Genomic DNA, 27642 nt, shown 5'->3' with positions numbered 1-27642 from the left:
CCTTCTTAAACTTTGTCTTATATAAATAATGTTTTGTGCACATTCTTTCAAATGTCTTTCAGTGAACATGACTATGCCTCTCTGTTGGATTTATACTTAGAAGGGAAGCTTGTAGGACTTAGTTATGCACACTTCATATGCATATAAAATAATGTTTTATTCTTTTGAAGTATAGTTATAAAATATTACATTAGCTTCATGTTAGCTTCACATTAGCTACAAGGGAAGCCCCCTACAACATAGAAACTTCACATTAATATACATTACAAATTAATCACCACAACATCTAGTAACTATCTGTCATCATACAAAGTATTTGGAATATTACTGACAGTATTCACAATAGTGTACATTATGACCTATGACATTTATTTTAAACTGGAATTTTGTATCTCAATCTTTTTGTCTTTGTCTTTTTCTCTGAACCCTGCCATGAAATGATCACCATTGCCTCTTGTGGTCACCAGTTTGTTCTCTGCACCTATGAGTGTGTTTCTGTTGTGTTGAGTCTCTGTCATTTGGTTTTTTAGACTCCACGTATAAGTATATTGTTTAGTCACTAATTTGTGTCTGACTTTTTGTGATCTTGACTGTATCATGCCAGGTTCCTCTGTCCTTGGGATTTTCCAGGTAATAGTATTGGAGTGGGTTGCCATTTCCTTTGCCAGAGCATCATCCTGACCCAGGGACAAAACCCACATCTCCTGCCTTGGCAGGCAGGCTCTTTACTACTGATCCACCATGGAACCCCACATATAAGCGAGGTCATAGTAACTGTCTCCATCACAAGCTGGAATCCAGATTGCCAGGAGAAATATCAACAACTTCAAATATGCAGCTGATGCCACTCTAATGGCAGAGAGTGAAGAGGAGCTAAAGAACTTCTTGATGAGGGTGCAAGAGGAGAATGAAAAAGCTGACTTGAAACTCAACATCAAAAATTTAAGATTATGGGATTCAGTCCCACCACTTCATGGCAAATAGATGGGGATAAAGTGGAAGCACGGAGAAGGCAATGGCACCCCACTCCAGTACTCTTGCCTGGAAAATCCCATGGATGGAGGAGCCTGGTAGGCTGCAGTCCATGGGGTCACTACAAGTCGGGCACGACTGAGCAACTTCACTTTCACTTTTCACTTTCATGCATTGGAGAAGGAAATGGCAACCCACTCTAGTGTTCTTGCCTGGAGAATCCCAGGGAAGGGGGAGCCTGGTGGGCTGCCACCTATGGGGTTGCACAGAGTCTGACACGACTGAGGCGACTTAGCAGCAGCAGTAGCAAAGTGGAAGCAGTGACCAATTTTCTTTCCTAAGATTCCAAAATCACTGCAGGTGGTGACTGTAGCCATGAAATTAAAAGATGCTTGCTACCTGGAAGAAAAGCTGTGACAAACTGAGACAGCATATTAAAAAAGATAGACATTACTTTGCTCGTGAAGATCCATATAGTCAAAGCTATGGTTTTCTCTTGAGAGTCCCTTGAACTGCAGGGAGCTCAAACCAGTCAATCCTAAAGGTAATAAACCCTGAATATTCATTTGAAAGACTGATGCTAAAGCTTAAGCTCCAATATTTTGGCTACCTGATGTGTAGAGTCAATTCATTGGAAAAGACTGATGTTGGGAAAGATTGTAGGCAAAAGTTCTCCTTTTTGTGATCTACTGACTGTATCATGCCAGGCTCCTCTGTCTGGCTCCTCTGCCAAGGGTAGCAGAGGATAAAATGGTTACATAGCATCAATGACTCAATGGACATGAATTTGAACACATTCCAGGAGACAGTGGAGTATAGAGGAGCCTGGTGTGCTGTAGTCTTTGCAGTCGCAAAGAGTCAGACATGACTTAGCGATTCAACAACATTGACAATCTGACATTTCACTTAGCATAATGATCTCCAGGACTATCTACCTTGGTATATATAGGGCACTTTAATTCCTTTTTTATGGCTGAGTAATATATATATTGTGTGTGTGTGTGTGTGTGTGTGTGTGTATTAAGTCACTTCAGTTGTGTCAGACTCTTTGCGTCCCTATGGATTGTAGTCCTCCAGGCTCCTCAGTCCAAGGGATTCTCCAGGCAAGAATACTGGAGTGGGTTTTTATGCCCTCCTCCAGGGGATCTTCCTTACCCGAGTATTGAACTCACATCTTTTATGTTTCCTGCATTGGGATGCAGGCTCTTTGCCACTAGCGTGACCTGGGAAGACATATGTACATGTACATCATAGCTTTTATCCATTCATTTACTGATGGACACTTCAGTTCAGTTCAGTTCAGTTCAGTCGCTCAGTCATGTCTGACTCTTTGCGACCCCATGAATTGCAGCATGCCAGGCCTCCCTGTCCATCACCAACTCCCAGAGTTCACCCAAACTCATGTCCATCAAGTCAGTGATGCCATCCAGCCATCTCATCCTCTGTTGTCCCCTTCTCCTCCTGCCCCCAATCCCTCCCAGCATCAGAGTCTTTTCCAATGAGTCAGCTCTTTGCATCAGGTGGCCAAAGTACTGGAGTTTCAGCTTTAGCATCCGTCCTTCCAATGAACACCCAGGACTGATCTCCTTTAGGATGGACTGGTTGGATCTCCTTGCAGTCCAAGGGACTCTCAAGAGTCTTCTCCAACACCACAGTTCAAAAGCATCAATTCTTCGGTGCTCAGCTTTCTTCACAGTCCAACTCTCACATCCATACATGACCACTGGAAAAACCATAGCCTTGACTAGACAAACCTTTGTTGGCAAAGTAATGTCTCTGCTTTTGAATATGCTATCTAGGTTGGACATAACTTTCCTTCCAAGGAGTAAGCGTCTTTTAATTTCATGGCTGCAATCACCATCTGCAGTGATTTTGGAGCCCCCAAAAATAAAGTCTGACACTGTTTCTTCAGATGGCCTCTAAACCTTGGCTATTGTAAATAATGCAGGAGTAAACATAGTGGTGCATGTATGTTTCAGAATTAGTGCTTTCATTTTCTTCAGATAAATATTTGAAAGTGGAATTGCTGGATCATATGGTAATTCTATTTTTAATTTTTTGAGGAACTTATATACTGTGTTCTATATTGACTGTACCAATTTACATTCCCACCAACAGTGGACCTGGGGGTTCCCTTTATCCACATCATCATTTGCCAATCTAACTAGTATGAAGTGATATTGCTATGTGATTTTGGTTTCATTTCCCTGAAAATTAGTGATGTTGAGCATCATTTTATTTTTTCTGCTGGCCATCTGAATCCTCTTTCTGTTAGTTCATTATTATAATGTTTAGAAATGCATCAGATTTCTGTGTATTCATCTTTACCCTGCAACTTTACTGAATTCATTTATTAGTTACGATAGTTTTTGGTCTATTATAGTTTTAATAGTGTTTTGGATTTTCTGTATATAGAATGGCATCTGTGGATACTAACAGTTTCACATTTCCCTTCCAATTTGGATAACTTTTATTTCTCTTTCTTGTCTGATTGTTGTGGCTAGGACTTCCAATATTGTGTTAAATACAAGAAGTGAGAGTGGACATCCTTTTCTTGTTCCTGATTTTTGAGGAAAAGCTTTCAGTGTTTCATTATTGAGTTTGATATTAGCTGTGTGTTTATCATGAAATGCCTTTTTATTATTTTAGATATGTCCCCTTTATACCCACTTTGTTGAGTGTTTTTATCATAAATAGATTCTTCTGCATTTATTGAAGTGATCATAGTCTTTCTACCCATGATTTTGTTAACATGTGCATAATATTGATTGATTTGCAGATACTGAACAAATGAATGATGTGTCACTCATTCATTCAATGAATAATGAACCATCCAAATTCATCATTCATTCTTACACATGAAGGATCATGTGTAAAATCCTTTTAATGCATTGTTGAATTCAGTTTGCTAATATTTTGTTGAGGATTTTTGTATCTATGTTCTTCAGGGATATTGGCCTGTAATTTCTTTTTTTTGTAGTGTTTTTGGTTTTTCTATCAGGGGAATACTGGCCTCATGGATTGTGTTTGGAAGTGTTCTTTTCAATTATTTGAACTAGTTTGAGAATACTAGGTATTAACTCTTTGGATATTTGGTAGAATTCACCTGTGATTCCCTCTAGTTTTTAGACTTTATTAGGAGTATTTTGAATACTGATTTGATTTCATTATTAGTGTTGATCTGTTAAGATTTTATGTATCTTCCTGACTGAGTCTTGGGAGATGGTGTGTTTCTAGAAATTTATCCCTTTCTTAAAAATTGTCCAGTTTGCTACTGTGTAATTGTTTATAGTAAACTCATGAACCTTTGTATCTGTAGTGTCTGTTGTAACTCTTCTTTTATTTATGATTTCATTTGGACTTTATCTCTCTGTTTTTAAAAATGAATCTGGCTAAATGTTTACCACTTTTGTTTATCTTTTCAAAGGGCCAGCTTCTAGTTTCATCTATTTCTACTTTTTTAAAGTTTCTATTTATTTGGACTCTGATCTTTATTATTTCATTTCTTCTACTAACTTGGGGCTTCATTTGTTCTTTTTCTGGTTCTTTTATGTGTGAGGTGGGATTGTTTACTTCAGATTATTCTTATTTACTGAGGTAGGTATATATCACTAAAAAGTTTCTTAGAACTGCTTTTGCTACAATCCATATATTTGGGAGCACTGTGTTTCCATTTTCATTTTATTTCATCTTTGATATCTTCACTGATCCATTGGATGTCTAGCAACATATTGGTTAGTTTCCACATGCTTGTGGTTTTTATAATTGTCTTCTTGTAATTCATTTTAATTTTCATACCAGAGTGGTCAGAAAAGATGCTTAACATGATTTCAGTCTTCTTAAATTCACTGAGATTTGTTTTGCAGCCTAATGTGAAAAAGTCCTATGTGAACCTGAAAAGAAGGGGAATTCTGTTGGAGTGGGATATTTCATATATATCTATTAAATCAACCTGATCTAGGCTGTCATTTAAGTATTTGTTGTTGTTCAGTCGCTCAGTGTGTCCGACACTTTGCAACCCCATGGACAGCAGCATGCCAGGCTCCTTGTCCACCATCTCTTGGAGCTTGCTCAAACTCAGGTCCATTGAGTTGGTGATGCCATCCAACCATCTCATCCTCTTTTGTCCTCTTCTCCCCTTGCATTCTATCTTTCCCAGCATCAAGGTCTTTCCCAGTGAGTTGGACTTTTGCATCAGGTGGCCAAAGTATTAGAAGTTCAGCTTCAGTGCTTTCAATGAATATTGAGGGTTGATTTTCTTTATGTTTGATCTCCTCACAGACCAAGGGACTCTCAACAGTTTCTACAACACCACAGTTTAAAAACATCAATTCTTTGGCATTCAACCTTCTTGATGGCCCTACTCGCACATCTGTACATGACTACTGGAAAAACCATAGCTTTGACTATAGAAACTTTTGTCAGCAAAGTAATGTCTCTGCTCTTAAATACACTGTCTAGGTTTGTCATAGCTTATTTTCCAAGGAGCAAATGTCTTTTAATTTCATGGCTGCAGTCACCATCTGAAGTTATTTTTGAACTCAAGAAAATAAAATCTATCACTGTTTCCATTGTTTCCCCATCTATTTGCCATGAAGTGATAGGACCAGATGCCACGATATTAGTTTTTTGAATGTTGACTTTTAAGCCAGCTTTTTCACTCTCCTTTATCACATTCATCAAGAGGCTCTTTAGTTCATCTTCACTTTCTGCCATAAGTGTGGTGTCATCTGCATACCTTAGGTTACTGATATTCCTCCTGGCAAACTTGATTCCAGCTTGTGCTTCATCCAGTCTGGCATTTCGTTGGATGTAGTCTGCGTATAAGTTAAATAAGCAAGGTGACAATATAGAGCCTTGACATACTCCTTTTCCAATTTTGAATTAGTCTTCTGTTCCATGTCCAGTTCTAACTGTTTCTTGACCTGATACGGGTTTCTCAGGAGGCAGGTAAGGTGGTCTGGTATTCCCATATTTTTAAGAATTTCCCAGTTTGTTGTGATCCACATAATCAAAGGCTTTAGCATAGTCAATGAAGCAGTAGTAGATGTTTTTTCTGGAATTCTCTTGCTTTTTCTATGATCCAACAGATGTTGGCAGTTTGGTCTCTGGTTCCCCCGCCTTTTCTAAGTCCAGCTTGTACATCTGGAAATTCTAAGTTTACATACTGTTGAAGGCTAGCTTGGAGGATTTTGAGCATGACGTTGCTAGCATGTGAAATGAGTGCACTTCTGTAGTAGTTTGAACATTCTTTGGCATCGCCCATCTTCTGCTTCTGTTAGGCCCATACCATTACTGTCTTATTGTGCCCATCTTTGCATTAAATTTCCCTTGGCATTTGTCATATTCTTGAAGAGATGTCTAGTCTTTTCCATTCTATTGTTTTCCTCCATTTCTTTGCATTGTTCACTTAGGAAGGCTTTCTTATCCCTCATTGCTATTCTTTGGAAATCTGGATTCAGTTGGGTATATCTTTCCTTTCCTCTTTGCCTTTCACTTCTCTTCTTTTCTCAGCTATTTGTAAGGCCTCCTCAGATAACCATTTTGCCTTGTTGAATTTCTTTTTCTCGGGGGGTGGTTTTAATCACTGCCTCCTGAACAACATTACGAAACTCCATCCATAGTTCTCCAGGCACTCTATCAGATCTAATCCCTTGAATCTATTTGTCACTTACACTGTATTATTGTAAGGAATTTAGTTTAGGTCATACCTGAAGGGCCTAGTGGTTTTCCCTGCTTTCTTTAATTTAGTGTGAACTTTATAACAAAGAGTTCATGATCTGAACCATAGTCTGCTCCCAGTCTTGTTTTTGCTAACTGTTTAGAGCTTCTCCATCTTTGGCGGCAAATAATATAATCAATCTGATTTCAGTATTGACCAGATGGGTGATGCCCATGTATAATCGTCTCTTGTGTTGTTGAAAGAGTGTTTGCTATGACCAGTGCACTCTTGGCAAAAGTCTGATAACCTTTTCCCTTCTTCATTTTGTACTCCAAGGCCAAACTTGCCTGTTGTTTAAGTATTGTGTTGGCCAAAAATTTCATTTATGTTTTTCCATAAGATGCTATTGGAAAACCCAAAGGAACATTTTTGGCCAACCCAATAGAATGTTTTCTCATTGATTTTCTTTCTGGATAGTCTATCTATTAAAACAAGTGGGGTGTTAAAGTCCTCTTCGGGTTTTATACAACTGGCATTATCTTGCTTTATACCTGTATTCCTTTGTTAGGTACATAGATATTTGCAAATGTTATATCTTTTTATTGTATTGATCACTCTATAATTATGTAATGACCTTTTCATCTCAGTACAGTGTTTGTTTTAAAGTAAATTTTAAAAATATATAATCATTGCTACCACAGCTTCCTTTTCATTTGCGTGGAAAATCTTTTCCATCAATTCTCTTTCAGTATGTATATGTCTTTATCTCTGAAGTAAGTCTTTGAAGGTTGCATACACATGGGTCTTTAAAAAATAATCCAGTCAACTACTCTGTGTCTTTTGATTGTAATATTTATTCCATTTATATTCAAAGTAATTATTGATAGTATTTACTTATTTCTGTTTCATTAGTTGTTTTCTGTTTAATTCTCTGATTCTTTCTTGTTCTCTTTCCTTGTAATCTGATGACTTTCTTTAGCGCTATGTCTACATTTCTTCTTTTTAAATTTTGTGTATCTATTACAGCTTTTTTTGTTTGTGTTTACCATGAGGTTTTTATGTAACAACCTATGTATATAGCAGCCTAAGTTGATGATCACTTGAGTTCAAATATGTTTTAAAAGTACAATCATGCCCCACATTTTATGTTTTTGATGTCACATTTTGCATCTTTTAATTTTGTATATTGCACAATTAATTGCTTTAGATACTATTTTACTGCCTTTGTCTTTTAATATTCATACTATTGTTATAGGTGGTTGATCCACTATCTTTACTGTATGTTTTCTTTTACTAGCAACATTTTTCCTTTCATGATTTTCTTTTTCTAGTTATGGCATTTTCTGTTTTTTTCTACCTGAAGAAGTCTCTTTACTATTTCTTGTAAGACTTGTTTAGTGGTGATAAACTCCTTTAACTTTTGCTTCTTTGGGAAACTCTCTCTCCTTGAATTCTGAATGAATCCTTGCCAGGTAGAGTATTATTGGTTATTATTTTTTTTTCTTTCAGTACTTTGAATATATAGCATCAGTCTCTACCTACCTGTAAAGATTCTGCTGAAAAATCAATTGATAATCTTATGGTGGTTCCCTTGTATGTAACGAGTTTTTTTTTTTCCTTGCTGCTTTTAAGACTCTTCAGTTTTAATTTTTGTTATATTAAGTAAAATGTATTTTGGCATGAATGTCTTTCGGAACCTCTTGTTTGGGACTCTGTGATTCTTGCACTTGGATGTCTGTTTCCTTCAATAATTTAGAAACATTTTCAGCCATTATTTCTTCAGATAGAGTTTCTGCCCCCTAATCCTCCTCCTGTAATCCCTATAATGTAAATATTATTATGCTTAATGCTTTCTCAGAGGTCCCTTAAACTGCCCTCATTTTTAAAAAATTCTTTTTTCTTTTTTGCTATTCCAATTGGGTGATTTCTACTACTCTGTCTTCTAGATTGCTGATCCATTCTTCTGCATCCTCTAATGTGCTGTTAAGTTACTCAAGTGTATTTTCATTTATTATTGTATTCTGAAATTCTGACTGCTTCTTTTTTATATTTTCTAACTCTTTGTTGAAGCTTACTGATTTCATCCATTCTTCCGAGTTTGGTGAGGATTTTCATGACTATTTCTTTGAATTCTTTATCTAATAATTGTTTATTTTTGTTTCATTTAGTTCTTTTTACGAGGCTTTGTCTTGCCTTTTTTATTACTTTTGTTTTATGAGATTTTGTCATGTTGTCTCTGTATTTTGCCTCATTCTCTGTTTGTTTCTATGTGTTGGGTATATCAGATATAGCACTAGGTCTTGAAAGAGTGGTGTTATGTAGACCACTGGTGTACAGTGAATTGCAGTGGAACAACTCCCCCTGGTCATCAGGGCCAGGTGCTCTAGGGGTATCTTTATGTATACCAGCGTGCCTTTCTGTTGTGATTGGGCCACAATTCCTGCAGGCATGCTGCATGGCTTGGTAGCTGCTGCAATGCCCTTGCAGACTGGTTGGTCCCATCCCAACTGTCTGAGACCTGGTCACAACTACTGTAGGTGTGCTCGTGAGCAGGATTGCCCCTCAGTATGGCTGGTTGTGAGGCCCAGCTGTGACCATTGTAGGTGTGCTAGTGTGTAGGGCTGGTCTCCAGGAAATGGAGATGATTTGGAGCGGTGCCAGGTAGGGTGGAGTGAGAGCCACTTTGAGGACTGAGCAGGGAAACTGGGTTGGGCTGGGCTGGCACTTAGCATAAGGCTGGGGTGTGGCACACAATGTTAGTTATATATCTGGAGAATTACAGAAATGATCCCCACCAACAATGGATCAGCTAAGTAGAAGGAGACTAAAAATATATGACATCCACTAGCACTTCTGTTCTTTGAGATAGTTCCACCAGATCTTACCCTTTGGCATATGCCCTTAAATTAATCAATTAATTTCCTTCTTATATGATCCAGGTGCTTTGCAAATCCTCAGTGCTGGGACATGGAGAAAGTTGAAATTGCATACAAGCTCTTCACAAGGGGAGTTTTGATTTCCCACAGCCTACTGGTTCTCCTGGTTATAAACCCCACCAATTCTCAAAGTCAGACATTATGGGGACTTATCTTCCCAGTGCAGGTCTTTTGGGCTGGTGAGCCTGATGTGGAGCTTGAACCCCTCCCTCCTTGAATATTACTTCTTGGGGTAATATTCCTCCTGTGGGTTCTGGCTAGTCCACATCTCTGCCCCTCTTACCCATCTTGATGTGGCCTTTTCTATATATCCTTAACAATATGAATTTTGTTCTGCTAGTCTTTAGGTTACTATTGGAGACAGTTGTAGATGTGGTTTTGGCATTTCTCTGGGAACAAGTAAACTCTTATTCTGCTATCTTTATCTGACTCCTGAAGATAATGCCAGACAATTTTCTAATGGAATATCAGTTTATATTCCCAACATCAATGTTTGATGGCTCCAGTTGTACTGTTTCTTCAACACTTAGTATATTTACATGTATACTGTGGTATCTCTCAGTGGCATTCTTTGCATTTACCAATGACTGTTGATGTTATTCATTTACATATGCTCTCGCTAGTAAAGCAATGCTCAGAATTCTCCAAGCCAGGCTTCAGCAATATGTGAACCATGAACTTCCACGTGTTCAAGCTGGTTTTAGAAAAGGCAGAGGAACCAAAGATCAAATTGCCAACATCCGCTGGATCATGGAAAAAGCAAGAGAGTTCCAAAAAAGCATCTATTTCTGCTTTATTGACTATACCAAATCCTTTGACTGTGTGGATCACAATAAACTGTGGAAAACTCTTCAAGAAATGGGAATACCAGACCACCTGACCTGCCTCTTGAGAAACCTATATGCAGGTCAGGAAGCAACAGTTAGAACTAGACATGGAACAACAGACTGGTTCCAAATAGGAAAAGGAGTATGTTAAGGCTGTATATTGTCACCCTGCTTATTTAATTTACATGCAGAGTACATCATGAGAAACAGTGGACTGGAAGAAACACGAGCTGGAATCAAGATTGCCAGGAGAAATATCAATAACCTCAGATATGCAGATGACACCACCCTTATGGCAGAAAGTGAAGAGGAACTACAAAGCCTCTTGATGAAAATGAAAGAGAAGAGTGAAAAAGTTGGCTAAAAACTCAACATTCAGAAAGCTAAGATCATGGCATCTAGTCCCATCACTTCATGGGAAATAGATGGGGAAACAGTGGAAACAGTGTCAAACTTTATTTTGGGGGGCTTCAAAATCACTGCAGATGATGATTGCAGCCATGAAATAAAAAGACACTTACTCCTTGGAAGTAAAGTTATGACCAACCTAGATAGCATATTCAAAAGCAGAGACATTACTTTGCCAACAAAGGTTTGTCTAGTCAAGGCTATGGTTTTTCCTATGGTCATGTATGGATGTGAGAGTTGGACTGTGAAGAAAGCTGAGTGCCGAAGAATTGATGCTTTTGAATGTGGTGTTGGATAAGATTCTTGAGAGTCCCTTGGACTGCAAGGAGATCCAACCAGACCATTCTAGGGGAGATCAGTCCTGGGTGTTCACTGGAAGGACTGATGGTAAAGCTGAAACTCCAGTACTCTGGCCACCTCATGCAAAGAGTTGATTCTTTGGAAAAGACCCTGATGCTGGGAGGGATTGGGGGCAGGAGGAGAAGGGGACGACAGAGGATGAGATGGCTGGATGGCATCACCGACTCGATGGACATAAGTTTGAGTAAACTCCAGGAGTTGTTGATGGACAGGGAGGCCTGGTGTGCTCTGATTCATGGGGTCACAAAGAGTCAGACACGACTGAGCGACTGAACTAATTGACTGGATATTTGTATCTTCATTTTTGTAAAGTCAGTGTTCAAGTCTTTTGCTCATTTTAAAATTGGGTTTTCTGCCAATTTTATTAGTGGTTTTCAATTCAAAATAGTTTTCCTTTGTGTGACTTGCCTTTTGACTCATTTAATGATGTCTTTTGATGATTATGCCTTCACTATCATGGTTATATTTGCTATGTTTTTGTTCTGAAAGCTTTATTGCTTTATCTTTCACATTTAGATGTAGAAAAGTTGTAAACTAAAACCAACCTGTATGAAGTAAGATGGGAATCAAAGTTCATTATGTGCTTATGGAAATCCATTTGAATCGGCATCATTAATTGAGATGAACATCCTCTCTTCACTGCATTTTGTGTCAATTCTGTCATATTTGTGCATCTATTTCTAGACATTTTATTCCATTGTTCTCAAACTTTAGCATGCACAGAATTACTTGAGTGGCTCGTTAAAACAAGAATAATGGGTTCCAACTCCAAGTCTTCTGGTTTAGTAGGTCAGGGATGGGGCCTGAAAAGCTGCATTTCTAAAAATCTGAGCTTATGCAGATAACCAAACGTTAAGAAAAAATTATTCTTTCTGTTACATTGCTCTATTTCTCTGTCTTAGTTACTATAGTTTAAAAAACACATATATGGTAGTATATGTCTACCATATTTGTTCTTTCTCAATATTTCCTTGGAGATCCTTAACATTTTGCATTTCTGTGTACATTTTTAAATCACTTTACATTTCCATGTAAACTTTAGAATCAACTGATCAGATGATCATTCTGCGCGCGCGCGTGTGCGTGCGCACACACACACTCACACACACACAGGATTTTGATTGGGATAGCATTAAATCTTTAGATTAATTTAGGGAAAATTGTCATCTCCCCATGATTGGGTTTTCCAAAGCAAGAACATGGTATATTTCTTCATTTAGATAGGTCTTCTTTAATATTTCAATTGTTTTTTTTGTAATATTCCATGAAAATGTCTTACATAACTTATGTTAGATTTATTCCTGGGTATTTTTATTTTTTAATTCAAATAACACCATTTGAATGTTTTTATGCTATTCAAATGACATAATTTTATATTTAGCTTTTTGTTTGTGGCTTATATATAGATATACAACTGATTTTTCTATATAGACTTTTTATTTAGCAGTAGAACAGAGACCATAATTTTGTACTTTAAGAAAGAGTCCAGGAGATTTTGACAAATACCAACATTTGAAAGCAACTGCAATAGAGATGTGCTGTTAAATATGCATTCTGTAGGCCAACAGAATCAATATCACTTGGGAGTTTATTAGAACTATGCAGGGATCAAGTTAGGGTGAATAAGCAACTTTGGGAGGGAATGGTTTTCTGACACAGGAGATGTTCATGGGAAACCTTTCTATTATGATCAAAATATTTTACAGTATCATGTTCTGACTGGTAGAGGCCATAATGTTTAGAAACCAAAATTCAAATTATGATAAACATCTTTGATTCATATCGATCCCAGGCAACATGGAGTGATTTATATTCCTATATCTTAGTAATGAGGTTAGGCAGATAGAGACCGCTTTTGGTCTTAGAAATATCTCTGATTCAATAAGTTACTTACCTTATTGGATTTTTTGAAGATACCAAACAAAATGTAGCGAAACACAAAGGTTTTCACTTTCCACAAGGTGGTCTCCAGAAGGAATATCAAGAGGAGGAAAAGAAGTCCTGTGACAGCCATTGCAAGTAAGTATCTTCCAACTGCATCATATTCCAAGGTATATATACTACGCTCAGTTACTGATGACAACAACAAATAAAATATGGACTTACTTTAAAAGTTAACTCAATGAGCAAACTTTAAAAAGTCAACAAATAGGAAGCACTAAGGAATGGTTATCAAACAAGCTCAAAATTAACGTATTTAATTGTATGTTTAAATAACTTTGCATGTCATTGAAAATATTTCAAAATCCGTTACAGTCCAAAATCTATACAGTCCATGGAATTCTCCGGGCCAGAATAATGGAGTGGGTAGCCTTTCCCTTCTCTAGGGATCTTCCCAACCCAGGGATTGAATCCAGGTCTCCTGCATTGCAGGCAGATTCTTTACTAGCTGAGCCCTCAAAATCCATTAATGGAGGCAAAGCCTTTAATTGCATGAACTTTGTCTTGCTATAGTTCTAGGCATCCATTCCCAACATAGATGGTCAGAATCATTGGGTGAATGCCCACTCACAGTAATCAGAGTACTGGGTAGTTGCAGAGACTCTCCTTGCCCTCAAATATTATTTTCTCTGAAAATAGATAGAGGTTTGAAAATTGGAGCAGGAGCAGAAGAATCACCTGGTAGTGTGCTACATATACACTTTAACCTATAAGAGTTAAAGGTTAAAGTTTAAAAGTTAGTTGTAACTTAACATTTAAACTTCAGTTGTAAATGCCTAAGAGCTGGTACTTTTCCAATTACTTATGAGAAAACTTTATAATTACAAGGTTTTGAATTCATGATAGTGAAAGCAGTAGATTCATAAAAGCAGTAAAGATCAAATTTCTTTTTTACTTTTAAAAAGCTTCATATTAATATATGATATACATACATGGAAATCCACCTAAGTATAGGACTCATTGAATTTTTAGAAACTGAAAATATCTATATAACAAGCAATATTTTTCACCCAGTTTTAAACTTCAACTGCGTCATATTTTTTCTTTTCTCTTTTACTTTCTTCCTTTCTTTTGCTCTTTCCTTCTAGTTTATAATTGTACATGCGTGCATGTCTGCTGAGTCATTTCCATCGTGCCTGACTCTTTGTGACCTTGTGGAGTGTAGCCCGCCAAGCTCCTCTGTCCGTGAAGATTCTCCAGGCAAGAACACTGGAGTGGGTGGTGATGTCCTCATCCAGGAGATCTTCCTGACCCAGGGATCAAACCTGAATCTCTTAAGTCTCATGCATTGGCAGGTGGGTTCTTTACCACTAACGTCACGTGGGAAGCCCATTTATCACTGGACATACTTTTTGTAGTTATCACTCGAGACATTACTTTATGCATACATAACTTTCAGAATCATGATGTTCTTCTTTTTACCATTCTGAGTGAAGTGTAAAAAACATTTCCATGATTTATATCTCTTTAACACCCCCATTTATTACCGTCTTAAATATCCCCACTATATACACTGAGAACATTATCATACACTGTTACCATTTTTGCTTTAACCACCAAACTTGAGAAAACTCAAGAGCAGATATAGTGTCCACCATATTTTTATTTTTTTCACTGTTTTTTCTTGATGCTTCAAAATTCTTTCTTCAATCATTTATGTTTACAGAATCTCTAGAGCCATTCTTTCAGGACTTCTAGAGGTGACAAATTTATATATTCTTCATCTGAAAATGTCTTGATTTCCCCTTCATTCTTGAAAGTTATTTCCTACCTATATGAAGTTTTGAGTAGACAGTTTTTTATTTACTTGAAAATAATGTGCTGCTTCTTTTGGTGTTTATGCTCTCTGATGAGAAATCTATAAATGAGAGGAATTGTTTTGCCTTTATGGATAAGGTATCATTTTTTTCTATAGCTGCTTTTCTCTAGTTTTCAAAGTTTAATTATGATATCTCTTGGCATGAATTTCTTCAGTATTTTTAGAATTGAGATATAATTAATATATAACATTAGTTTCAGGTATATAACATAATAATTTGATATTTGTATATGTTGAGAAATTATCACCACGATAAGACTTATTAATATCCATCACTACACATACTTTTGCTTTTTTGTGTGTGATGAGAACTTTTAATATATACTCTCTTAGCAACTTTCAATTATACAATTCAGTATAAATATCTATATTTATCATTCTGTACATTACATCTCCATGAGTTATTTATTTTATAACTGGAAGTTTGTACCTTTTAAATCCCTTCTCCCATTTTGCCCAACCTCACATCCTCCACCTCTTGCAACCATCAGTTTGTTATTTATGAGTTTTTTTTAAAGACTCCACATGTAAGTGAAATACTATGATATTCATCTTTCTCTGTTTGACTTATTTCACTAGGCATAATGCTTTCAAGGTATATCTGTAATGTCTCAAATGGCAAGATTTCCTCCTCATTTGTGGATAAATAATATTCCATTACATATACACCCCATTTTCTTAATGCATTCATCCATGGCTATCATTTCTCATGAGAAAAATGCATTATGCATATGAGTAGTGAATCTTAGCTCTAACTTGTATAAGCTGTATAATAGAATAAGTTATTCAATTTTGTATAAGCTTTAGTCCAAAGAGAGAATAGCACAAAACTTGAATAACTGTAAAGATTCAAAATAATGTCACTATTCACATGCAATAATTAATTGACTAGTTTTAACTCTGATGAGCCTTGGGTAGCCCAAGATACTTACCTGCTTTACTACAATTCATAACGGAAGAAACCTTTTCCTTTGAGGTACATGCAAATTTTGTGTGCTGGATATCATAATGCCGGCTGATGCTCATCCCAAAATTATGTATAGGTAACACCATCATTGCATTAAGCAGGAGGCTTTTAGAAGCAGCTTCTTCACCTGTGTTTAAAAAGATAATAACATTAGCATGATTTATATGAAATGAACTGTCCCAGGAAAGCAAAATCTCCCTAAGTTGATCAAACTAAACTGAGAAAATTACAAAGCCATAATATTATCCTTGTAAATCTCTTGCCACTAAGTATACTGTCTCTGACATCTTGTAGTGTAGTTTGTGATGGTAATTACAAAACTGGAAAATCCTTTTGGGAAAGTTGACATCCATATTATCTCTCTTCTGTCACTTGATGTGAACAGTAAACTCATATTGATTATTTCTCATGTCTCTTATCCTATATGATCAATAAAAATAGTCATAATGAGAAATTAGCCTCATACTCAACAATGAGAAAGAGATAGAGGAACATTTTAAAAGTTGAAAGGAGATATATTTTCAAAGAACCAAACTTAAAGCTAACTGTGTGTTCACGCTTAGATGCTCAGTCATGTCCAATTCTTTTTGATCCTGTGGACTGGAGCCCAGCAGGCTCCTCTGTCCATGGAATTCTCCAGGCAAGAATACTGGAATGGGTAGCAATTCTCTTCTCCAGAGGATCTTTCCAACTCAGGGATCAAACCCAGATCTCCTGCATTGCAGACAGATTCCTTAACATCTGAGCCACAAGGGAAGCCCTACAACTGAGATTTCTCTAAATATTAAATTAATATGTATAACGTGCTGTGTGCTTAGTGACCACTCTTTGCAACCCCATGGACTGCAGCCCACCAGGCTCCTCTGTCCATGGGGATTCTGCAGGCAAGAATACTGAAGTGGGTAGGCGTGCCTTTCTCCAGGGGATCTTCCCAATCCAGGGATTGAACCCAGATCTCCTGCAATTGCAGGCAGATTCTTTATTGACTGAGCCACCAGGGAAGCCCAAGAATACTGGAGTGGGTAGCCTATCCTTCTCCAGGGGATCTTCCTGACCCAGGAATCAAACTGGGGTCTCTTGCATTGCAGGTGGATTCTTTACCAGCTGAGCTACCAGGGAAGCCCATAAGTGTAATAGTTGATGAACATACATGAGTAAATATAAAAGTAGTTAAGATATTAAGACTTCAAGATTGAGTTCAGATAATTGGGAATGAGGATAAAATATGTCTGAGCAAAAAATATTTGTAAGATACTGACAAGAGAGAGGTGATGAGCAAAGATGATAGAGGATAAATGAGGTTCTTAGGATGTAAATTTCCCAAGTGGTTAAGTCACACCAAGCATGTTCAAAGCGGATAAAAATTAGTTTAGACCCACATAATATGATGGCCAGAAATAATTCTGGACATTGACTGGCCACTTTAGTATTGAAAAACTGGAAAGTGTTAGTCACTCAGTTGTGTCTGACTCTTTACAATTCCATAGAATGTAGCCTGCCAGGCTCCTCTCTCCATGAAATTCTCCAAGCAAGAAAGCATGCTAAAAGTAGTAAGTGTCATTTCATGCTAAAAGTAGTGTCATTTCTCCTTGGTTATATTTACTCCTTATAATTTTTTTATGTGATTTTAAACAGGCTACTCTGAAAACTATAAAACATTGATAAAGGGAATCAAAAATTATTTAAAGAAATGAAAAGACATCACCTGCTCTGGGATTAGAATAATTAATATTATTAATATAGTTGTACTACCCAAAGCAATCTACAGATTTAGTGCAATCCTTATCAAATGTCAGTTTCCACAAAACAAGAACAAATAATTTTAAAATTCATATGGAACCACTAAGATCTCAAGTTGCCTAACCAATTTTGAGATAAAAGAGTAAATCTGGAGATATAACCCTCCCAGACTTCAGACTATACCACAAAATTACACTAATCAAAACAGTGTGATACTGGCACAAAAACAGGCAAGAAGCCCAGAAATAAGCCCATGCACATACAGTCAATTAATCTGCAACACAGGAGGCAAGAATGAACAAAAGAGAAAAGATAGTTTCTTCAACAAGTGGTATTGAGAAAACTGGACAGCCACAAATTAAACAGTGAAATTAAAACATTCCCTCACACAATATACAAAAATACAACCACAAATGGTTTAAAGACCTAAATGCAAGATCTGAAACCATAAAACTCTTAGAAGAGAACATATGCTGAACATTATGACATGAATCACTGTGGTACTTTCTTGGATCAGACTCCTGAGACAAAAGAAATAAAAAAATAAATAAGATCTAGTTAAACTTAAAATATTTTTCACAGAAAAGGAAACCATCAACAAAGTGAAAATACAGCCTATGGAATGGGAGAAAATATTTACAAATGATGTAATGGACAAGGGGTTAATATCCAAAATATAAAAAGCAGCTCATTCAACTCAGTATCCCCCAAAACAAGCAACTCAATTAAAAAAAATGGGCAGGAGATCTGAATAGACATTTTTCCAAAGAAGACATACAGATGGTAACAGACACTTGAAAAGATGTTCAACATTGCTAATAACTAGAGAAATTCAAACCTAAACAACAACGAGATGTCACCTCACATGGGTCAGAATGACTGTCATCAAGGTCTACAAATAAATGGTGATAATATGGAAGAAGGGAACCCTTGTACCTTGTTGGAGGGAATGTAAATCGGTGCAGCCACTGTGGAAAACAGTGTAGAAGTTCCTCAAGAAACTTCAAATGAAACTATGGTATGATCCAGTAATTCCTCTCTCTGGTATATATCCAGAAAAAAAAGAAAACACTAATTCAAAAAGATGCATGCACCCCAACATTCAAGACAACAGTAGTTACAATAACCAAGATATAGAGGCAACCCAAACACTCATCAGCAGAGGAATTGTTATATATCTCAGTCATAAAAGGAATGGAATTCTGCCATTTGCAGCAACATGAATGGACCTTGATAATATTCAGTTAGTGAAATGTCAGAAAAAAACAAATACTACAGTATATATTTCATATGTGGAATTTGAAAAATAACACAAATTAATGTATATGCAAAAGAAAAACAGATTCATGGATACAGAAAACAAACTTGTAGTTACCAAAGTGCAGAAGGAAAAGAGGAGAGACAAACGAGGTTTGTGGTATTAACAAATACCAAACTACTACATATATAAGAGACAAGCAACAATAACATACTCTAGAGCACAGAGAATTATATCCATTATCTTCTAATAACCTATAATGGAGTATGATCTGCAAAAATACTGAATCACTATACTGTTCACCTGTAACCAGCATATTGTAAATCCCTTATACTTCAATAAAAATATAAGTGGCTAATGTAATATACTGAAGTATTAGTCTTGCTCCATATAGTACACCTTTAGGGAGCAGAGGAAAATCTTCCCAGATAAAGAAAAGTAGTATGATTCCTCACCCGTTAACTGTTGAAAGATACCATTTGAGGGAGGTGAGAAAAAAGAAAAAAACAGAAAAATATGCTGTAATGGATAATGTTTTAAAATATTTATCTTCCAGCTCAGCATGTGTACTAATCAGCAAGAGTAGACTATCAACCAGCCAGATTGGGCACAAATGATAAACAATCACTGCAGCTGTTCTGTGCATAATGACTGAACAGACCTTTTCTAGGATCTAGAGAAAAGCAGAATTGCTGTCTGCCGTTTTGGTTTTCCTCTTTATACATTCTCAATGTCACTAATAATAATACTTTGACTTTTACGTCATGTCTGAGTAATGACAATTTAATTTCTTTCTATTTTTTTTTAAATTTGTATCTATTACTGCACTAATCAAGACATTAGATGTCATGTTGATTTTCAGGGAATATTTTAATGATTTAGCATTGGGTATGATATTCATTTTTTTTTGCAAATTCCTTTTATGAGGTTATGGAAATATTTACTTTGCTATTAAGAAAAGTTATAATGAATCATTGTTGGATGTTTAAATGATATTTTGCATATATCTATATTTTATTCATTAATTTATTAATATTGTGAATTATATTAATATACTTTCTGAGTCTATCATTTAGAGTATATCATTTGCATTGTTTTTGCTGTTGTTCATGTGCTCAGTTGCAGAACACCAGGCTTCCCTGTCCTTCACTATCTCCCAGAGTTTGCTAAAACTCATGTCTACTGAATCAGTGATGCCATTTAACCATCTCATCCTCTCTCATCCCCTTCTTCTGCCTTCAATCTTCCCAAGTATTGGGTCTTCAGATCGGGTAGCCATAGTATTGGAGCTTCAGTTCAGTATCAGTCCTTCCAATTAATACTCAAGGGTGATATTCCTTAGGATTGACTGGTTTAATCTCCTTGCTGTCCTTACTAGGAAAAATCTAGTTTGGTCAAAGTGAGTTACCTTTTCTACAGTTTACTGAATTCAGTTTCCAGCATTTTGTTTAAAATATTGCATCTGTATTTATGAGTAATTTTATCTTATAATGTTCCTTTCTTCTATTCTTTTCCATTTATGTTGTCAAACTTACACTATTTTCATATAATGGGTAGAAAAGCTGTTTTTCCCCTCTTTATTCTCTAGAAGGGTCTGCATTAAATTAGAATTCCATTTTTGAATGTTTCATAAAACTTCAATATGGGCCTAATATTTTCCTTGTAGGAAGACTTTTAATTAATAACTTAATTTTTTAATGGTTTATGGGACAATTTACATTTTATAACAACCTCAGATGTGCAGATGATACCACTTTAATGGAAGGAAGTGAAGAGGAACTAAAGAGCCCCTTGATGAGAATGAAAGAGGAGAGTAAAAAAGCTGGCTTAAAATCCAACATTCAAAAAATTAAGATCATTGGCATCCAGTCCCATCACTTCATGGCAAATAGATGGGGAAAAAATGAAAATAGTGACAGATTTTATTTTCTTGGGCTCCAAAATCACTGTGGATGGCGGACTGCAGCCATGAAATTAAAAGATGCTTGCTCCTTGGAAGAAAAACTATGACAAATGTAGACAGTGTATTAAAAAGCAGAGACACCGCTTTGCTGTCAAAAGTCTGTATAGTCAAAGCTATAGTTTTCCCAGCATTCATGTACAGTGTTAGAGTTGGACCATAAAGAAGGCTGAGTGCCAAAGAATTGATGCTTATGAACTGTGGTGCTGAGGAAGACTCTTGAGAATCTCTTGGACAGCAAGGAGATCAAACCAGCATGCTGTTTTGATGACCATAACATTGCAGTACAGTCTGAAGTCAAGGGATGTGATTCCTCCAGCTCCATTTTTCTTTCTCAGGGTTGCTTTAGCTATTTGGTTTTTTTCTGTTTGTTTGTTTTTCCATACAAATTGTAAAAAATTTATAAGTTATTTTGTGCCAAACACCCCTGGAAATATGCTAGGGATTGTATTGTATCTGCAGATTGCTTTGGGTATTATAGTTATATTCACAATATTAGTTCTTCCAATCCAAGAACATGGCATATCTCCCCATCAGTTTGTGTCATCTTTTATTTCTTTCATCAATGTCACAGTTTTATGCATACTGGTCTTTTATCTCCTTAGGTAAGTTATTTATTCGGGTGTTCTATTCTTCTTGATGCTATGGTAAATGGAATCGGTTCCTTGATTTCTCTTTCTGGTCTTTCATTTTTAGTGTATAGCAGTACAAGAGATTTATGTTTATTAATTTTGTATACTGCAAATATACCAAGTTCATTGATAAGATCTAGTAGTTTCATGGTGGTCTCTTTAGGGTTTTCTATGTATAGTATGCTGTTATCTGCAGTGACAGTTTTACTTATTTTTTAAAAAAAATTATTTATTTTATTTTATTTTTTTTTCTCGTTTCATACATGATATTTTACATGTTTCAATGCCATTCTCCCAAATCTTCCCACCCTCTCCCTCTCCCACATAAGACTGTTCTATACATCAGTGTCTCTTTTGCTGTCTCGTACACAGGGTTATTGTTAGGATAATTACTTTACAATATTGTGATGGTTTTGGCCATACATCAACATGAATTGGCCACAAGTATACATGTGCCCCCACTAACCTGAACCCCGCTCCCACCTCCTTTCCCACCCTGACCCCCTGGGTTGTCCCAGAGCACCAGCTTTGGGTGCCCTGCTTTATGCATCAAACTTGCACTGGTCATCTGTTTTACATATGGTAATATACATGTTTCAATGCTATTCTCTCAAATAATCCCATTCTTGCCTTCTCCCACTGAGTCCAAAAGCCTGTTCTTTACATTTATGTCTCCTTTGCTGCCCTGCATGTAGGATCATCGGTACCATGTTTCTAAATTCCATATAATGTGTTAATATACAGTATTAGTGGCGTTGGGAAAACTGGTCAACTACATGTAAAATAATGAAATTAGAACACTTTCTAATACCATTCACACACACACACACACAAATAAAAATGAATTAAAGATCAAAATGGAAGGCCAGAAACTATAAAACACTTAGAGGAAAACACAGGCAGAACATTCTCTGACATAAATCACAGCAAGATCCTCTAAACCCACCTGTCAGACTAATGGAAATAAAAACAAAAATAAACAAATGAGACCTAAATAAACTTAAAACTTTTGCACAATGAAGGAAAATATAAGGAAGGTGAAAATGAAAAGACAACCCTCAGAATGGGAGAAAATAATGGCAAATGAAACAACTGACACAGAATTAATCTCCAAAATATACAAGCAGCTCATGCAGCTCAATAGAAAAAATGAAAAATCCAATCAAAAGTGAACAGAAGACCTAAACAAACATTTCTCCAAAGAAGACATACAGGCAAAAAAGATGCTCAACATCACCCATTAGGGAAATGCAAATGAAAACCACAATGAGGTATCATCTCACACCAGTTAGAATGGCCATAATCAAAAAGTCTACAAATGCTATAATGGGTGTGGAGAAAAGGGAACCCTCTAACACTGTTGGTGGGAATGCAAATTGGTACAACTACTATGGAGAACAGTGTGGAGATTCCTTTAAAAATTGGATATAGAACTGCCATCAGTTCAGTTCAGTTGCTCAGTGGTGTCCGACTCTTTGTGATCCCATGGATTGCAGCACACCAGGATTCCCTGTCCATCACCAATGCCTGGAGCTTGCTCAAGCTCATGTCCATCGAGTCGGTGATGCCATCCGACTATCTCATCCTCTGTCGTCACCTTCTCCTCCTGCCTTCAATCTTTCCCAGAATCAGGGTTTTTTCCAATGAGTCAGTTCTTTGCATCAGGTGGCCAAAGTAATGGAGTTTCGGCTTCAGCACCAGTCCTTCCAGTGAATATTCAGGACTGATTTCCTTTAGGATTGATTGGTTAGATCTCCTTGCAGTCCAAGGGACTCTCAAGAGTGTTCTCCAATACCTCAGTTCAAAAGCATCAATTCTTTGGCACTCAGCTTTCTTTGTGGTCCAACTCTCACATCCATACATGACTACTGGAAAACCATAGCTTTGATTAGATGGATCTTTGTTGGCAAAGTAATATCTGTGCTTTTTAATATGCTGTCTAGGTTGGTCATAACTTTTCTTTCAAGGAGCAAGCATCTTTTAATTTCATGGCTGCAGTCACCATCTGCAGTGATTTTGGAGCCAAGAAACTAAAGTGTGTCACTGTTTCCATTGTTACCCCATCTATTTGTCATGAAGTGATAGGACTGGATACCATGATCTTAGTTTTTTGAATGTTGAGTTTTAAGCTGGTTTTTTCACTCTCCTTTTTCATTTTCATCAGGAGGCTCTTTAGTTCCTATTCACTTTTTGCCGTAAGTGTGGTGTCATCTGTATATCTGAGGTTATTGATATTTCTCCTGGCAATCTTGATTCCAGCTTGTGCTTCATCCAGCTCGACATTTCACATCATGTACTCTGCATATAAGTTATATAAGCAGAGTGACAATATACAGCCTTGACATACTCCTTTTCAACTTGGAACCAGTCCATTGAGCCATGTCCAGTTCTAATTATTGCTTCTTGAGCTGCATACAGATTTCTCAGGAGGCAGGTAAGGTTGTCTGGTTTTCATATCCCTTTAAGGATTTTTCACAGTTTGTTGTGATCCACACAGTCAAAGGTTTGACGTAGTCAATAGAACAATGTAGATATTTTTTGGAACTTTTTTGCTTTTTTGATGAAACAATGGATGTTGGCAATTTGATCTCTGGTTTCTCTGCCTTTTCTAAATCCAGATTGAATATCTGGAAGTTCTCAGTTCACATACTGCTGAAGCCTGGCTTGGAGAATTTTGAGCATTACTTTTCTAGCTTGTGAGATGAATGCAATTGGGCAGGAGCTTGAACTTTCTTTGGTATTGATTTTCTTTGGGATTGGAATGAAAACTGACCTTTTCCAATCCTGTGACCACTGCTAAGTTTTCCAAATTTTCTGGCATATTGAGGGGAGCCCTTCAACAGCATCATCTTTTAGGATTTGAAATAGCTCAGCTGGGATTCCATCACCTCCACTAGGTTTGTTCGTAGTGATGTTTCCTAAGGCCCATTTGACTTCCCATTCCAGGATGTCTGGCTCTAGGTGAGTGATCATACGATCGTGGTTATCTGGGTCATGAAGATCTTTTTTGTATAGTTCTTCTGTGTATTCTTGCCACCTCTTTTTAATATCTTCTGCTTCTGTTAGGTCCATACCATTTCTGTCCTTTATTGTGCCCATCTTTGCATGAAATGTTTCCTTGGTATCTCTAATTTTCTTGAAGAACAGATCTCTATTCTTTCCTATTCTGTTGTTTTCCTCTCTTTATTTTCATTTGATCACTGAGGAAGGCTTTCTTATCTCTCCTTGCTATTCTTTGGAACTTCCGTACAACCTAGCAATCCCACTGTGGGGCATACAATGTGAGGAAACCAGAACTGAAAGAGACATGTACCCCAATGTTCATCAGAGCACTATTTACAATAGCTAGGACATGGAAGCAACCTAGATGTCCATTGGCTTATGAATGGATAAGGAAGTTGTGGTACATATACACAATGAAATGTTACTCAGCTATAAAAAGAGAACACATTTGAGTCAGTTCTAATGAGGTGGATGAACATGGAACCCATTATACAGAGTGAAGCAAGTCAGAAAGAGAAAGACAAATACTCCTTTTCTAATTTGTATTGCTTTTATTTATTTTTATTCTTTGATTGCCTTGTCTAGGACTTCCAGTACTATGTTGAATATAGTGCTGAGAGTGAACATCCTTGTCTTATTCCTGATGTTAGAGAAAATACTTTCAGTTTTTCACCATGGGGAATGATGTTTGCTGTGCATTTGTCCTGTATATCCCTTATTATGTTTAGCTAAGTTCCCTCCACGGAGAAGGCAATGGCACCCCACTCCAGTACTCTTGTCTGGAAAATCCCATGGGCGGAGGAGCCTGTTAGGCGGCAGTCCATGGGGTCTCTAAGAGTTGGACACAACTAAGTGACTTCACTTTGACTTTTCACTTTCATGCATTGGAGAAGGCAATGGCACCCCACTCCAGTGTTCTTGCCTGGAGAACCCCAGGGACGGGGGAGCCTGGTGGGCTGCCGTCTATGGGGTCGCACAGAGTTGGACACGACTGAAGTGACTTAGCAGTAGCAGCAAGTTCCCTCCAAACCCACTTCCTGGAGAGATTTTATCATTAATGAGCTTTGAATTTTGATAAAAGCTTTTTCTGCATCTATTGAGTGTTTTTTTTATTTTTCAATTTGTTAATATGGTGTATCACATTGATTCATTTGCATATAATAAAAAATACTTGTATTCCTAAGATCAAGTCCACTTGATCATGGTGTATGATCCTTTTCATGTGCTGTTGGATTCTATTTGCTACTTTTTTGTTGAAAAATTTTTCATCTATATTTATCAGTGATATTAGCCTATTCTTTTTTGTAGTATCTTTGTCTGATTTTGGTCTCATCGTGGTATTGGCCTTGTAGAATGATCCTGTTAATATTACTTCCTATACAATTTTTTGAAAGAGCTTCAAAGGATAGGTGTTAATTCTCCTGTGAAACAATCTTGTCTACTTTTGTTTGTTGGAAGAAGTTTAATCACATTTTCAATTTCTATACCTATTATTGATCTGTTCATATTTTCTATTTCATCCTTGTTCAATCTTAGAAGGTGTATCTTTCTAAGAATTTGTCCATTTATCCTAGGTTGTCCACTTTATTGTCATATAGTTGCTGGTAGTAGTCGCTTATGATCTTTGTTATTTCTGTGGTATCTCTTGTAGCTTCTTTTCCATTTCTAATTTCATTGATTTGAATCCTATCCCTTTTTTTCTTTCTAAAGGTTTCTCAATTTTGTTTATCTTTTCAAAGAACCAGCTTTTACTTTCATTGATCTTCACTATTGTTTTCATCATCTCTATTTCATTTATTTCTGTTGAGATCTTTATGATTTCTTTCCTTCTGCTAACTTGGGGTTTTATACATTCTTATTTCTCTAGTTGCTTTAGATGTAAGCTCAGGTTATTTATTTGAGATTTTTCTTATTTTCTGATAAGGTTGTATTGCCATGCACTTCCCTCTTAGAACTGCTTTTGTTGTGTCCCAAAGGATTTGGATAACTGTGTTTTTGTTGTCATTTGTCTCTAGATATTTTTTATTTCCTCTTTGATTTCTTCAGTGATCCATTGATTATTTAGTAAAATATTATTTTCTATTCATGTGTTTGTGTTTTTTACAGATTTTTCCCCCTGTAATTGATTTCTAATCTCATGTATTGCAGTCAAAAAAGATGCTTGAAACGACTTCAATTTTCTTAAATTTATTACACTTGATTTGTGACCCAAGATGTGGTTTATCCTGAATATTGTTCCTTGTGCAGTTGAGAAGAAAGTGTATCCTTCTGTTTACAGATAGAATATCCTATAAATATTAATGAGTCTATCTGGTTTAATATTTAGCTGAAGGCTTGTGTCTCCTCATTAAATTTCTGTCTGGATGATCTGTCCATTAGTATAAATGGGGTGTTAAAGTGCCACACTATTATTGTGTTACTGTTGATTTTCCCTTTTACAGCTGTTAGCATTTGCCTTATATAGTGAGATGCTCCTATGTTGGATGAATGTATATTTGTTGTTGGTGTTTAGTTACTAAGTTACATCCAACTCTTTGGCAACCCTATGGACTATAACCTGCCAGGCTCCTCTGTCCATAGGATTTTCCAGGCAAGAATACTGGAACAGGTTGCCATTTTCTTCTTTAGGGGATCTTCCCTACCCAAGGATTGAACCTGTGTCTTCTGTCATGGCAGATAGATTCTTTAACAGTGAGCTGCATATTTATTTATAGTTGCTGTATCTTCTTGTGTTCCCTTGCTCATTATATAGTGTCAATCCTTTTCTCTGGTAACAGTCTTTATCTCAAAGTTTCTTTTGTCTGATATGAGTAATGTTGCTCCAGGTTTTTTTTTTTTTTTCCAATTTCATGGAATATCTTTACCTGTCCCCTCAATTTCAGTCTGTATGTGTCCCTAAAACTGAAGTAGGTCTCTTCTAGGTAGCATATACACAGCTTTTGCTTTTGTATCCATTCAGCTAGTCTCTGTCATTTGGTTGGGATACTTAATTCATTCACATTTAAGGTAATTATCAATATGCAAGTTCCTATTACCATTTTCTCAATTGTTTTGGGTTTGTTTTTGTAGGTCTTTTCTCTTACCTTCCTATTTGTGTTCTTCTCTTAGGTTTTCCTTTATTGTGCCCATCTTTGCATGAAATGTTCCCTTGATATCT

At 36.6% G+C, this 27642-nt stretch overlaps 1 protein-coding gene across 1 annotated transcript in view; it reads right to left on the bottom strand.

The window, feature by feature from the left end:
* The window catches only part of LOC104986728 (ATP-binding cassette sub-family A member 3-like), a 238467-nt gene that overhangs the window by 26423 nt on the left and 184402 nt on the right, over nucleotides 1–27642 (bottom strand). Inside the window, exons 22-23 of the mRNA XM_010837414.1 lie at nucleotides 15858–16019; nucleotides 13060–13238 (exon numbers count right to left, since the gene is read on the bottom strand). Of these exons, the coding sequence (XP_010835716.1) occupies nucleotides 13060–13238; nucleotides 15858–16019 (341 nt within the window). The remainder of the gene's footprint in view (nucleotides 1–13059; nucleotides 13239–15857; nucleotides 16020–27642) is intronic.

The sequence above is a fragment of the Bison bison genome, unplaced genomic scaffold, assembly GCF_000754665.1.
Source record: "Bison bison bison isolate TAMUID 2011002044 unplaced genomic scaffold, Bison_UMD1.0 scf7180017864072, whole genome shotgun sequence".
NCBI classification, from domain to species: domain Eukaryota; kingdom Metazoa; phylum Chordata; class Mammalia; order Artiodactyla; family Bovidae; genus Bison; species Bison bison.
This window is presented reverse-complemented; position numbering and strand designations above follow the sequence as displayed.